The sequence below is a fragment of the Bolinopsis microptera genome, chromosome 11 (genome assembly GCF_026151205.1).
Source record: "Bolinopsis microptera isolate Bmic1 chromosome 11, MBARI_Bmic_1.0, whole genome shotgun sequence".
NCBI classification, from domain to species: domain Eukaryota; kingdom Metazoa; phylum Ctenophora; class Tentaculata; order Lobata; family Bolinopsidae; genus Bolinopsis; species Bolinopsis microptera.
Genome location: NC_087082.1, coordinates 13188094 through 13201699, shown reverse-complemented (window position 1 = coordinate 13201699; position 13606 = coordinate 13188094). Strand labels below are relative to the sequence as shown.

General features: G+C 39.5%; 1 protein-coding gene across 1 annotated transcript; it reads left to right on the top strand.

Annotated features, from left to right (window-relative positions):
* The first annotated feature begins 3744 nt into the window (after positions 1 to 3744).
* LOC134822838 (uncharacterized) lies at positions 3745 to 11913 on the top strand. The gene is made up of 7 exons (XM_063834106.1): positions 3745 to 3847; positions 3989 to 4165; positions 5239 to 5368; positions 5663 to 5710; positions 5928 to 6004; positions 7507 to 10728; positions 10860 to 11913. The coding sequence occupies exons 1-6, from the start codon at positions 3769 to 3771 to the stop codon at positions 10710 to 10712; spliced, it is 3717 nt and encodes a 1238-aa protein (XP_063690176.1). The 5' UTR covers positions 3745 to 3768; the 3' UTR covers positions 10713 to 10728; positions 10860 to 11913.
* The last annotated feature ends 1693 nt before the right edge of the window (positions 11914 to 13606 follow it).

Below are 13606 nucleotides of genomic sequence, written 5' to 3'. Positions count from 1 at the left end.
TCAATTGTTTAGTGTTTAGCTAGCTGGCTTTGGTTAGTTAGGGTTAGCCGTTAGGGTCAGGTTGTGGTTACGGTTATGCATTATGGATAGCTTCGGGCCGGGTCATGGCTTGGGTTATAAAGTTGGATCTGGTCGTTGGGATAAGGGTTCATGTAAAACCTTTTTCATGGTTTTGTTCTGCTGCAAAACCATAAAAACCAAAGTCACGTGATAATTTTTGGACGAGCGAATTATTAATTAGAGATTTTAAGTATTTGTTCATTTTATTTTCCATTGATCAGTATCACTATTGTGTATTGACTAAACCTATTTGTATAGGAGTGGGCTATATAATATATGGCTCTTCGTCTTACTAATTCGCTCGCCCAATTAAACTATCACGGTACTTTTGGTTTTGCAGCCGAACAATACGGTTTTACATAAACTCTAATCCCAAGTCCCAACCCTAACCCTAACCATGTATGATGAACCTTGTATCATGATCACGTCGTGACCCCCATCACCCATTGTCGTTTCTATACTACGATATAATACAGGGGGAGCCGCGCACTCGTGCGCGGCGGGTCATAGCTGAATGATTATTTATATTCGAAACCCTAACCATATTATATATAATAAGTTAGGGACTAGGGTATAGTTATAGTCTTCTGCGAACAGTGTTATTTATTGATGTACAATTTGTACATGTAAATTCTTACCTGGGGACCTCAGGCTATTATGTTCATAAACATAAAGATTTGGCGGAATGACAGGCTGAGCGCAGCCCAGTAAGTAAATTCCGGAATTCCCGCACGCACCTAACTTTTGCGATATTTTGGATCACATTTGTACGCGACATAATTACAATTCTGAAAAGAAAACATCTACTGATAATGCTCGTCTAAATTTCTTCGATATAGCGCGCGCCGCTTTCTTCTCGAAATTATGTTAAGTTACCTGCTATTGATACATGTTTCGCGCGAAAAGTGGCATGCAACGTATGTCAAACCTGCTACGAAGTAACGCCAAGCGCATGCCGGGTCAGTCCATTGACAATGGACAATTTTCAAATGACAATGTCAAATTCGACACGGTTGCAGTTGATCACAATATGTTAATGTATGGTGCACCAAATTATATAATATATAACTAATACTATAACTATAACATATAACTAATACATATATATTAATATTATATAATATTGTCTTTCATATCGGTACTATTACTAATAATTACAAAAATGTGTGGGTGTGTGTATGTGTGATGTGTGTATGTGTGCACGTGTGTTATTTTCGAACGGCTTAATCAAGAAAACGGTAAAGTTGTGGAACTGGTTTTTTTCGGTATAGTTTCGACAACAGCTTCTGACGAAGCCGTTTTCTTTATACTTATAGTAAGTGGTTTAATTAATGGTTTTGTGCCCCAAATGTTGACACACTCTCTCTATCTCTCTCTCTTTCGCTCTCTCTCTCTCTCGATCGCCCCATGGGCTCATTAAATTTACAGCTCCCCTATAATTACAGCGTTGGTATACAGTATATAATTAGGTAATTTGGCAGTAGAGCTATAGATCCAGGATCGAGCCGCAATATAATAATATTGAATATTGCCTATTAAGTATTACTATTGTATTGGATACGTGTTGGGCGCTCAGAATTAAATTTACTCTAATGTGGCCGGTTTCAACTGAGCGAGTTCATGCTTTTGCACCGTTTTAACTTTTGCACCGTTTATTATTTACTTTTGCAATTCAACTGCGATAGTGAAGTCCCGGCCGTAGGCACGGGTTACACTAGTAGTAGAATTACATATATTAGCAATTAGTATGAATATATTATATATATATTCAATCTCAGCGTTATTGAGAATAATTCATGGTTACGAACTTACTTGTACTGGATTAGGTATCCTCAATCATTCAATTGGCCTGCACCAATGAACTCCCGTTTATGTCGTATCATCTCCCTCCAGTGTTTGCGGTCACTAGCCATCTCGCTCGTTCCTTATAGATCTATATCAGTGTTTCCTGAAAACGCTGCAGCATCTTCCAGCAAAAATTTCATCCAGTTCTTTCTTGGACGACCCTTAGATCTAAGCAGGTACTTAGGAAGCCTAGTGTCTGGCATTCTGGTGACATGGCCAAACCAGCGCAGGCTGTTTGCTCCTATATACGTCCCTACTGCATAGATTTATCCTTGCAAGCTCCAGCACTTTTGTCTTTCTAACCCGGTCGAGCCATTTTATCCTATTTATTCTCCTCAAGCAACGCTGATGGAACACATCAAAGCTGCTTTTTTGTTTTGTTCCAAACCTCACTACCATATAACAATATTGTCAAAACTGCTACCTCATAAATCCTGATCTTTGTATAAGACTTGATGTTGCGGTTTTTTCATATATTACTGAGTTGGTTGAAGGATCCGGAAGCTTTCTGAATCCTAGCAGACAGTTCACGGTCGATAGTGCTGTCGCTGGAAATAATTGTACCTAAGTATGTAAAGTCACTAACTTGCTGCACTGGCGTGTCTTCAGCAGTGATATTCACTGTGACTTCTTTCGTGTATGGCCGTTGAGAGGTTGCTTTACCAATTATACCATAGCCTCAGTCTTTTTACCATTGGTTCTGAGACCTCCCTGGGCAGTGGGCACCATACATACACAAAAGATCAGTTGTTTCTTGAAGACCTTCCTCGCTGTTATCCAGTACAGCCATGTCATCTGTATAATCCGTATCTAACAGTGATATCATCAACAAGCGGACTGATAGATCTTTGAAGAACCGCTCCGTGAGACACCACTTTGGTGCAATGTTGCTTTCCTGTTCTCTCAGCAGCCACATTGAGACAGACATTAAAAAGTGGGGGACCCTGAAAATCTCCTTGGCCACTGCCAGAACTTACTTCAAACCATTCTGACAATTCACCGTTGTGTCTGACAGCACTGACAGTTCGATTAAAGAATGCCTGTATAATTCGGATGTATTTACATGGCAGGCCATAATTATGACTGAAAGCATTCCAAATATAATCCCTGTCGATTGAATCAAAAGCTGCCTTGAAGTCTACAAAATATACACCCAGTCAATTTTGTTAATGAGATACAGAAAATGCTTGATAACTTCATCATTTCTAATCTGTTTTGCCTCATCTTTTCAGATCATATGCAACATTTAATACTCTACCGTCTCTGAAAAAATTAGGCGTTCAGCATGTTCAGAGAAAACAGTAAAGGTGTTTTAATATTGAATGGGCGTGGTCTAAAATATTCGAATTTTCAAATTTTGACGACGGAATCCTCGAACCAGTAAGTACAGAATGCCATCTGCAAAGCAACAGCTCTCAAATATAAAACATGGTGGAGCTATTAAGGCCAACGTATGCCCACTGACTTTTTGCCCACCCTGTATAAACAGGGGGAGATTATTATATTCAAGGCAGTTATGTATAATAATGGTGATATAATGGTGCGGAGTGAATAAATCTGATCAATGCATGACCTGTTCTTCCTAAACCCACACTGATTGTTTCGTAGCAAACCTTCTAAACCGTCACTCGTGCGTTGTAATATGACGATTTGATACAATTTAGATGCTGTAGATCTAATAGTGAACCCCATTATTATTGGAGCAGTGGGATGTTAACTTAATGCCATCTTCGAGTTTTTTATTGAGCCCCTTTTTGATCTTCGGCTTCCTAATCCTTGTTGTATCGCGTTGAATATAGCTAACTGTATTTAATTTTAAAACTGTCTTCAAAGTATTACAATTAATCACAGAAAAATGGTGACATGATATTGATGATGAAGAGGGCACTACAACTTTGGGTTTTACTGTTGGTCCCCTCTTGTGTTTCTTTAATTCCTCAAGGTTAGTTTTTAGCATGTACAAGTTTAATTATTAATGAAATATTCATTTAGTTTGTAAAAATAGAGCTATCACTAGTTTTTATTTGTAGCATTAAAATTAAACACTTGTAGTTATATTTATAGCTAAACCAGTCGTGTGCAGGATCAACAGAGGACGAGATCAAAAGTATCGTGTTTTCCAATACGAGTAGCAGCGATGGCAAACTCATTAACAAACGGGACACTGAGACAACAGACCCTAAACTGGAGCCACCACGAGACCCTAAACTGATGCCGACACAAGACACTCCTGTACCATCTAGAAGTGCTCTTGCTAGAAGTGAGTTAAGAGTTTATCTAATATTTAATATTATTCACAGATTAAAAATCACATTTTCTACCATAACTTTAAAAGGAAGAATTTTAGGGTGTTTTTATATTCATCACAGTGCTGCCGCTGGCATGCACGACCGTCGCCCTTCTAGTTCTACTCACTATACTACTATTATACCTCTTATACTCTTTCATTCAAATTTCTGATTGTTTCTGAATAGACTCAGTGAAGAAAGATTCTAATGGAAATAAATAGCTGAATAACGTATCGACATTTCTACGTCTACTTCAATTATAACGATCAATATTTACATTAAATATTTGATCTCCTATACTGTTATATACCCCCTTTACTGTTTTTCCTGGCATTAAGACTAATGTCAAAAGAAGTCGTTCAGCAGGTTTATTTTAACCCATATTCTTCCACGGTACTTTTAAAAGTACGGTTCATAAATAGTGACCTAACTTGTCTCGTGACTAATATTTTTTGATGCAGTTTTTTGAAAAAAAACGGACTGCTGATGATTTTAACACCCTAACCAGATGGTTATAAAAAGCGGGAGATTTATAGGAAGTTGGCAAAGGTGGTCAAAAATGGTATTTTTAAAAATGGTAAATTCTCGGTACCACAAGCCAATTCTCCAACTTTGATGGATCCAAAATTTGGTTTCTTAATATTGCCTAAACGAGTGTGCAATAAATACCTCATCGCACCTTATTTGGACGGACATTAATTGAACGCTGGAGGCCCTAATGTTCATCTTAATGTCCGTTCAAATAAAGTGCGTTCATTTAAGGTCCGTCCAAGTTAAAGTCCGTTGAATTTTTTTCAAAAATTCTTCCACTTTGAACTTTTTGTCCAGAATTAAATATGACAACTATGAGAACTATTGTGCCGTAAGTTAACGACGGAAAGGTTCTCCTTGGTCTGCCGGGGGCACAGAAAACTCTACTAGTACTACTACTAGTATATCATATATGATGGCTTAGTGGCGCACTTCGTTAGTCGACCTGCCTTACTCGTGATATATGCTGCTCAATCACGAGGTTCTAAGAGAATAACAAATGGGTTTACTCCAGCCCGGCCAGAGTGTGTTGATAAAGTGGATGGATCAGACTACAGGGGAAATGTATCTGTCACAGCATCAGGACACGTCTGCCAGAGATGGGACTCTCAATCACCTAATAAACACAGCATAACTCCTGAGGCGTAAGTTTTCTTTGTGCTTCTAAGGCACAACAGGTATTAGCTAGTCTCACCCACAGGCGGCCACAATATAATACGGCATAATCCAGATTTAGATATATTCTTATCCAGATTATTCGGATTTTGGAAGATTAAAAATGTACTCTATTAAATTGAGCGTCCTAAATCATTTTATACCCAAACTTCGAAATGTTTCTAAAATGGCTCTCGACAGAAGCCAAATTCAAATTGTTAGTTACGATTCACAATTAACACTATCTACTTTAGGAAAATAGCTTATTACAAAAACATTTTCAGATACTCTGATTCAGGACTGCAAGAGAACTATTGCAGAAATCCAGACGGGTAAGTCTTTAATATCTGATATCTGGTAGTGTCCCATAATCATTGTCATCAAGTCGAGCACAAGGTAGGGGCACAAACATTTATTGTAGATTTAAGTAAAATCTACAAGTACAATGAAACTGCAATGAAGGGGCTTTGCAATATAAATGATCTGTGAAATTTTGTTTAACTTTTAGAAATTCTTCATTTATATGACATGTGTCGTCATTTTCCTCAGTGAATCAAGCGCCTGGTGTTTTAATGCTGAGGGAACTGTGCCTCGATGGGAGTACTGTGATGTACCTACATGCAGTGGTAAGCATTTTGATCTTCAAACTAAATCATAAATACTCATAATATTATAGCTGAGATCATGTGTGGCGGGTGTCTATAATCTCTATACTCTCAGCTCCGAAATTTGAAACTTGATTACGGTTGATTACGGAGGGGGGAGGGGGTAAAAATTGCTAAAATATTAATTACGTAATATGTTAACGACCCCTAACTCGTTTTTCATTGATCCAATGATATAGTTTAGTCCGAATCCGGTAAGAAACCCAAGATCGCCATATTTATAATAAAGGTACCTTAAAAATCATGTTAAAATTTAGTAACAGGGGTGTGCGCCGCCGCCGAGTTTTTTAGCCCACGCCGCTGCGCCGAACAATTTATCGGCGGCGCAAACGGCGTGAACGTGGTATTTTTAAAATTTGAATTATCAAAACATTACTCAAAAAAATTTAATAGGGGTAGGCATAATTGCTGGATATAATTATAAAATCCCTCTAGCATGTCTGACGTCAAGTAGTTCGATGTAGCATACCTTAATTCCCAAAAATTTGGGCGACAAAAAATTTGAGCGGGCCTCCGGCCTCTCGCCCAAATTTTTTGCAGACCAAATTAATTGCATAAATCTTTTCCGTCTGCTAAATTTTTTGCTAACCAAACTTTTGGCATTTGGCCTGTGGCCCTGAAATCTATAGAAAGATGGCTTTTTCTTCATATCCAAGTGAAATAATATTTGAAATTTGTGTTTTCTATTTCTGCTTAAAATTGAAAGCAAAATGACTGGAATAATAAGGAATATAATGAACTAAGGCAAATATCTAACTGAAATTTTAGTGGAAAATCGTTCATTTTTCGAAGAATTTGTGCCCAAATTTTCGGTCGCCCAAATGAGTTCAAATTTTTTGCCCAAATTTTTCGGGCTCAAATAAATTGTGCTCAATATAATGGCACACAAATTTTTGGGAACTAAGGTATGCAATGTTTCATGAAATTGTGAATTCCTGTCATACGATCAACGATGAATTGAAGTGAAATTTGCAACTGTCTAAACCTTATAAATACTAAGTCAATCCTTTACCTAAGCAATGAATTTCCATTTTGTCGAGTCACAACTGAAACTGCCAATTGTCCACAGGCAACGCCGCCGAACGCTGCCGCCGCCGCTAATTTTGGCCACGCCGCCGCCGATTTTGGTAGAACACGGCGGCGCACACCACTGTTGAGTAAGAAATTTGAAAGTTTGCAGGGCGTCTAGACTGCAAAAAAGTTTCAAGTTTTTAGAAGTATCGGGAAGTGGGTTTTCTGAAACCCCGTTTTGCAACAGATTGTCGTGAAGTAAATCAATATGTATCTATCTATAAATATAATGAATTTGACCAAAACCCATAATTGGGTAGAGTGGACTGCTGCCAGTGTTTCTCTTTCCCAAACAAAAGGAAATCTGTTTACTTTTATCATTTTGAACTAGTACAGGATTTTTTTACTACATTTTTTATTTCGCCGGCACGTAATACAAACAACTTGCTCAGGTTGCGTCAGCTTGCGACATATCAACGAGAAAGTCAAAGAACGCGGTAGCATACCTTTAGGGGACAATTGCTATATAATAAATATAAAAGGATTTTTGAAAATAAGTTGCGGACAAAGGGGACTCAAATGTCTTAACTCGGACATCTCGTACCTTTACGTCAAGGATGATTATTTTCTAATAAATGTGACCAATGTGTGTAAAGGAGACCCACACGTTTACCAAGCATGCGGCCTCAGCAGGAGTGGGACGTATTTTTCATCAAGTGGCTTCACGGAGTTGTGTGGAGGCTATTTCGAGGAGGAAGAAGGGCCATCTCGTTTTGTTAGGTGTACTAGATACAGCGGCAGTTGTGACACAGCTGATGAGGTCAGGTCTGACTCAGACGCTGAGGAAGAGATCACAAATGTTTGTGACGATAAATGCGACGCGTACGGCTGTGAAGATGAAAGTAGGTGTAATGGATACACTTACGGGATGTATTGTAACAATAGTTATAATGGCAATTACAGTTATGTGTCCCCGGAATACATTTGTAGTGGTACTTGGAGAGTGCAGTGTGCTAACTCGGAGGACGAGTTGAACTGTGCTGTTGAAGATGACAGTACTCTTAGCACATGTCTTCATTACAGACAAAAAACGAGTTTTGGAAGAGACGTCACTGTTCCCATATTTAACAATACTAGGTGCAGTACCTTTTATTTATATCAACATTCGGATTTTAGGACTTATCCGTACTGTTACGATTACATGGACCAAACGAACTGCAGTGATGTTGACAGAGTAGGTGGTTACTGTTTAGTCAGGGGTCACCTGTCCAGTGTTTCAAAGTACGTGGTTTGTGGGGGAGGTTTTCAGAGGACCATTTATGCTAATCTGTGTGACAATAACTTGGAAAATACATGTGAGTATCCATCTAAGTTACACCTTGACTGTCTAGTTCACAAACACAGACTCTGTGACGGAGTTGCTGACTGCATTGATTCTAGTGACGAGACCCTTGAAATATGCTCTCAAACGACAGCTGGATACCTGAGTTGTACTCGCAGTTTTAATGTAGATAAACACATGGAGATACCAGTCGCCTGGTTGATGGATAACCAAACTGACTGTCTGGATGGAGAAGATGAAGATCTGGAGGTTCGCTTCTGTGGAGGTAGGACTGGTTACTACGCTGAAAGATCAATCATAGGAAAAAAAACCTGTCAAGACGTTCTCTTGTGCTGGCAAGGCTATGTTGAATTTGATTCTCTTTGTGATGGTGTCAACTCTTGCGCACTTGAAAACAAAATTTGCGAGATTTCGCGAGATTTCCCAACCCTCAAAACATCGGCTGTGATTGAAAACTGCTCAAATCGTGATTTGTGCACCTGGATAGGACCACCTGAAAATGAAGCTTGTCACATCAGGAAATTTGAAGGACCTGCGGGCGATGTTTTCGGTGTCAGCACCCTGTTGAATGTTCCTGCTGCTAAAGTAGACTGTAACCATCTGTTTGGCGAGTTCTATGTTTACCTTAGTTACATGGGTCTATGTATAAACTCCCGTTGTCCTCTCCACGATCAATCCTTAAGCTTTGATGCGTGTCCTGGACAATACCCCGAGAGAGTTTACACCCTGGCCAACAACTCCCAACTGGCTTTTGTCACATTGTCCGAGGAAGGTGAATACCAAAATGACTATTTCCAATGTGATAACGGCAAATGTATAAAGTACAATCAGGTTTGTGACCTTAGAAACGACTGTGATGATATGTCTGATGAAAGTAACTGTTCCAACCACATGGTTTGTGAGAACACCAAGAACAGGACAGATGTCATGCATCAGATAATACCTCTCTCTCAGAAATGTGACGGTATTTTCGACTGCTTTGATTTGTCTGATGAGTGTAACATGTCCTGTGGGAGAGAAATTCTCAACAACTTGCTGCTCAAAGGTATCTGCTGGCTTATAGGTATTCTAGCGCTCATCTTCAACATCGTCTCAGTGACCAAGGTTGCAATGAGTACTTCAGAAGGTGAAACGGGTAGTTTGCTGATCACAAGGGGACTTGTTTGTCTCATTGGAATTGGAAATTTCATCGTTGGGATCTACTTGATTGTAATATCCATCTTCGATAGCATCGTCTTTGGAAAAGTCTTTTGCCAAAAACAAGCAGAATGGTTGACGGGCAGTGCTTGTGCCGTTTTAGGAGTATTGAGCACCACTGGAATACAGCTGTCCCTCTTTGCTATGACTGCATTGAGTTTGATGAGGTTGTCACGTGTTATGACCGGCTCTTACAGGGGCTACAAAAAAACAACACTTTTTGTGGTTGTTGCTGCTTCACTTGCAATTGCTTTTATACCTCTGTTTAAACGCGGGGAAGACCATTTTGTGTCGGGAATTTATTATGATCCAGAGTACAAGCTTTTCGCTGGCTTTGTGAATAAATTCAGGCACTCCAAGATTTTCCAGACATATTACAATATGTCAGACGTAGTACCAGTTAACAAGGCGGTGTGCGAACTACCCGGATGGTATGAACACGAACAAAGTCACCACAGAGAATCACGGACATTGTCCTTGGATCCTGCCTGGTACGTACCTCTGTACCAGGCTCTCACGTGGAAGGTGATCGGGGAGAAGGTTGACGGCATGTTCACCAGAGATTTCGGCAACTTGAGTAGAAGTGCTGTTCACTTTTATGGAAATGATGGCGTTTGCCTCTTCAAATATTTTGATCGTAGTGACGATGCAACGAGGAGCAGGGAGGAAATAGAAAAAAACAGCAAAAGCTTCGTTTGGTCCATACTTGGCGTCAACCTATTTTGCGTGATCGCGATGATATTGTCTAGTATTGTAATCTACATTAAACGTCGCAAAGTAGACGATGAGGATACTGGTCGTCAAAACCGGACAGTTTTGCAAAGTTTCTTGATGATGATCGGGGCATATGCTACATGTTGGCTGCCATTTATGCTCATAAGTTGCCTCCACAATCTTGGGTTGATTGATGCCACAGACTGGTACGCCACTTACGCTCTGACAGTACTGACCATCAACGCTGTGATAAGCCCACTTCTGTATCATAAGACCATACGTGAGTTTGTCGAACCAAGTCTAGGTTCACCCGGTGATGAGGCAGGAAAGAAGCAGAGTGGTGACGACCAGGAAGAAGGGGAACCTCCTGATGAAGGAGATATTAACTTGGAAGCAGTGTTGTAAAGGAGCAGATTATAAGGTAGGTTTATAAGATAAGCCTACTGCTCTCACCATTCTTTCATCTCTGCATCTGAATTCTGACTATACTACTTCTCACTATATCAATTCTGCTCACCTTGTAATAGTTCACCTAAAAACTTTAATTTTCAGGATGCAACAAATACTCGTTTTTACCCATACAATGTATGAACGAAAAATCAACCTCTGCAAAGCGGATATTCTTCTTCTCTGAAAACAAAGTAAATTTAGTTAAAGATAAGAATTAAGATTATGATGGCTCCAAATGGTGACAAGCTCTTGACAGAAATCCACCGTATGCACCAGAAGAAATACAATTTAAAGATACTAACTATCCGAGGATATCTAAATGGTCAAACTTTTGCGGAGGTTCAAGTACATGAATAAACTCTGCTAATTGTAAATTGTGGGTCACAAACCCGAAATTCAGTTATTGTACAGTTTTGTGCATATTTGGTTTAAGACATTCTTGGCCTTATTAACCTAATATTTAGTATAGATTCTTTAGGAAGCCTAATTTTGTCTACTATGAAAATGCAAAACGTTTAATAGGATAAATATTGTTGATATACATTATACAGGGTACATAGATTCTAAAAATATAAAATTTGTTCGTTGCGTACCTATGCTAAGAAAGGGAATCATCTCGTTCATCTTAAACTTGGGCTTTTGATTTTTTCCTTTTATTTTTCACCATGGAAAGATCTCGTTGTCACAAGTTGCTTTATACTAATAATATAAATATGACGATTTTCATAGACAATGATTATATACTGAGACTAGAAACCAGTTGAATAGCAGAAAATAATATAATCTCATAAATGTTGTTTTTACTCGCCCTGATCTGACTATATTTCTTGGCCTTTCACTCACACTGTAGTTTTAAATATATGTGATCTTGTGATGGACGATGGTGCAGATGCTCACTTAACTCTTTCAAGATGCAGAACTCAAACTGATGTAAGATATCATTAAGTGATAGCGTATATTATAGAGCATTGCTGATTGCTGATTATTCTTATTAATATCTTTGCTTGGAGGGGGATTTGTTTAAAACATATAAGTGATACGAAAAGTTTGTTTTAGCAGGAGCTTTTGCTGGAGTAACAAAAGACGATTTTGTTGTTTTTTTTCATTTTTGCTATTTGTTGTTATTTTTTGATAAAAGGTTATTTAGTTTATCTGTAAAGGATGTTTAACTTGTCTTCTTAACTTGGACGGTTTACTCTCCTCCTCCTCCTCCTCCTCCTCCTCCTCCTCCTCCTCCCCCTCCTCCTCCTCCTCCTCCTCCTCCTCCTCCTCCTCCTCCTCCTCCTCCTCCTCCTCCTCCTCCTCCTCCTCCTCCTCCTCCTCCTCCTCCTCCTCCTCCTCCTCCTCCTCCTCCTCCTCCTCCTCCTCCTCCTCCTCCTCCTCCTCCTCCTCCTCCTCCTCCTCCTCCTCCTCCTCCTCCTCCTCCTCCTCCTCCTCCTCCTCCTCCTCCTCCTCCTCCTCCTCCTCCTCCTCCTCCTCCTCCTCCTCCTCCTCCTCCTCCTCCTCCTCCTCCTCCTCCTCCTCCTCCTCCTCCTCCTCCTCCTCCTCCTCCTCCTCCTCCTCCTCCTCCTCCTCCTCCTCCTCCTCCTCCTCCTCCTCCTCCTCCTCCTCCTCCTCCTCCTCCTCCTCCTCCTCCTCCTCCTCCTCCTCCTCCTCCTCCTCCTCCTCCTCCTCCTCCTCCTCCTCCTCCTCCTCCTCCTCCTCCTCCTCCTCCTCCTCCTCCTCCTCCTCCTCCTCCTCCTCCTCCTCCTCCTCCTCCTCCTCCTCCTCCTCCTCCTCCTCCTCCTCCTCCTCTGTTCGTTTAAAGGTTTCAGCGTGTGTATGATGCGGACTAACGTGAGAACGTGTTTACGATCTACCACAATTTCGCAATATAGTACAAATTTTACCACAATTTCCGTATCCATCCGTTATTAATGCCTTAACGGTCGATTTCAAAATTATTAGACGCTCTGAGGCGTTAATTTTAAATTAAAGCTATTATTCAGGTTTCCTTTCATAAAGCTTTTAAGTTGCTGCATTGAAACGTTTAACTGTTTAATACTGCTAATCACATTAAATGTGCTTAAATTTGAACTGTGTTCAAGCTTTGTTGGTTTCATCTGCATGCCAGGGAACTTTCACGTTTTATCGATATATTGTTTTATGTTGTAACATTTTGTTATATCTTTATATGCTATTGAATGTTGTAATATTTTGTTGTAACATGTTATATGTTGTCAAATGCTGTCATAAATTATTTTATGTTGTCATATGTTGTCATAAATTATTTTATGTTGTAATAATATGTTTCTATATTATATATATCTATATATTATATTATACGTTTGATTGAGGATCCGGCAATTTTCAGGTCTACAGTAAAGTTATAAAAATAATGTAACTCTCTTAGAGGGTCACTCCAACGACTTACAAGTGGCATATCTCGCGAAATTGTATCTATATTTTGGTGAGATACGTTCCAGTGTTAGGTAGATGGCTGAGTAGAATATGCCCTATCGTAGTAAACGCCATCTTTAATTGTGACACTGTGACGTGCCGTTCGACGGACTGCTCGCCATCTTAATTTCAATGATTGGTACCCTTCTCTATACCCGTCTTATGTTTTAATTTAAAAAGTTTAAACCTCGGTTTAAATTTACAGCCGACTCTACTTGGTTGCCTTATATTATACTAGAAACCCGCTAGTCGAAAGCTTTGTTCAAGGAAATTTAAAAATTCATTTATGTTTACATTTCTCTAATATCTTCACCATAATTTAGCTCTAAGCTCTGTATGTAGAAAGTATGGATTTTATTTGACAATGACGACTACGTTGTAAGTATTCGGATATGATTTCCTAAACGAAT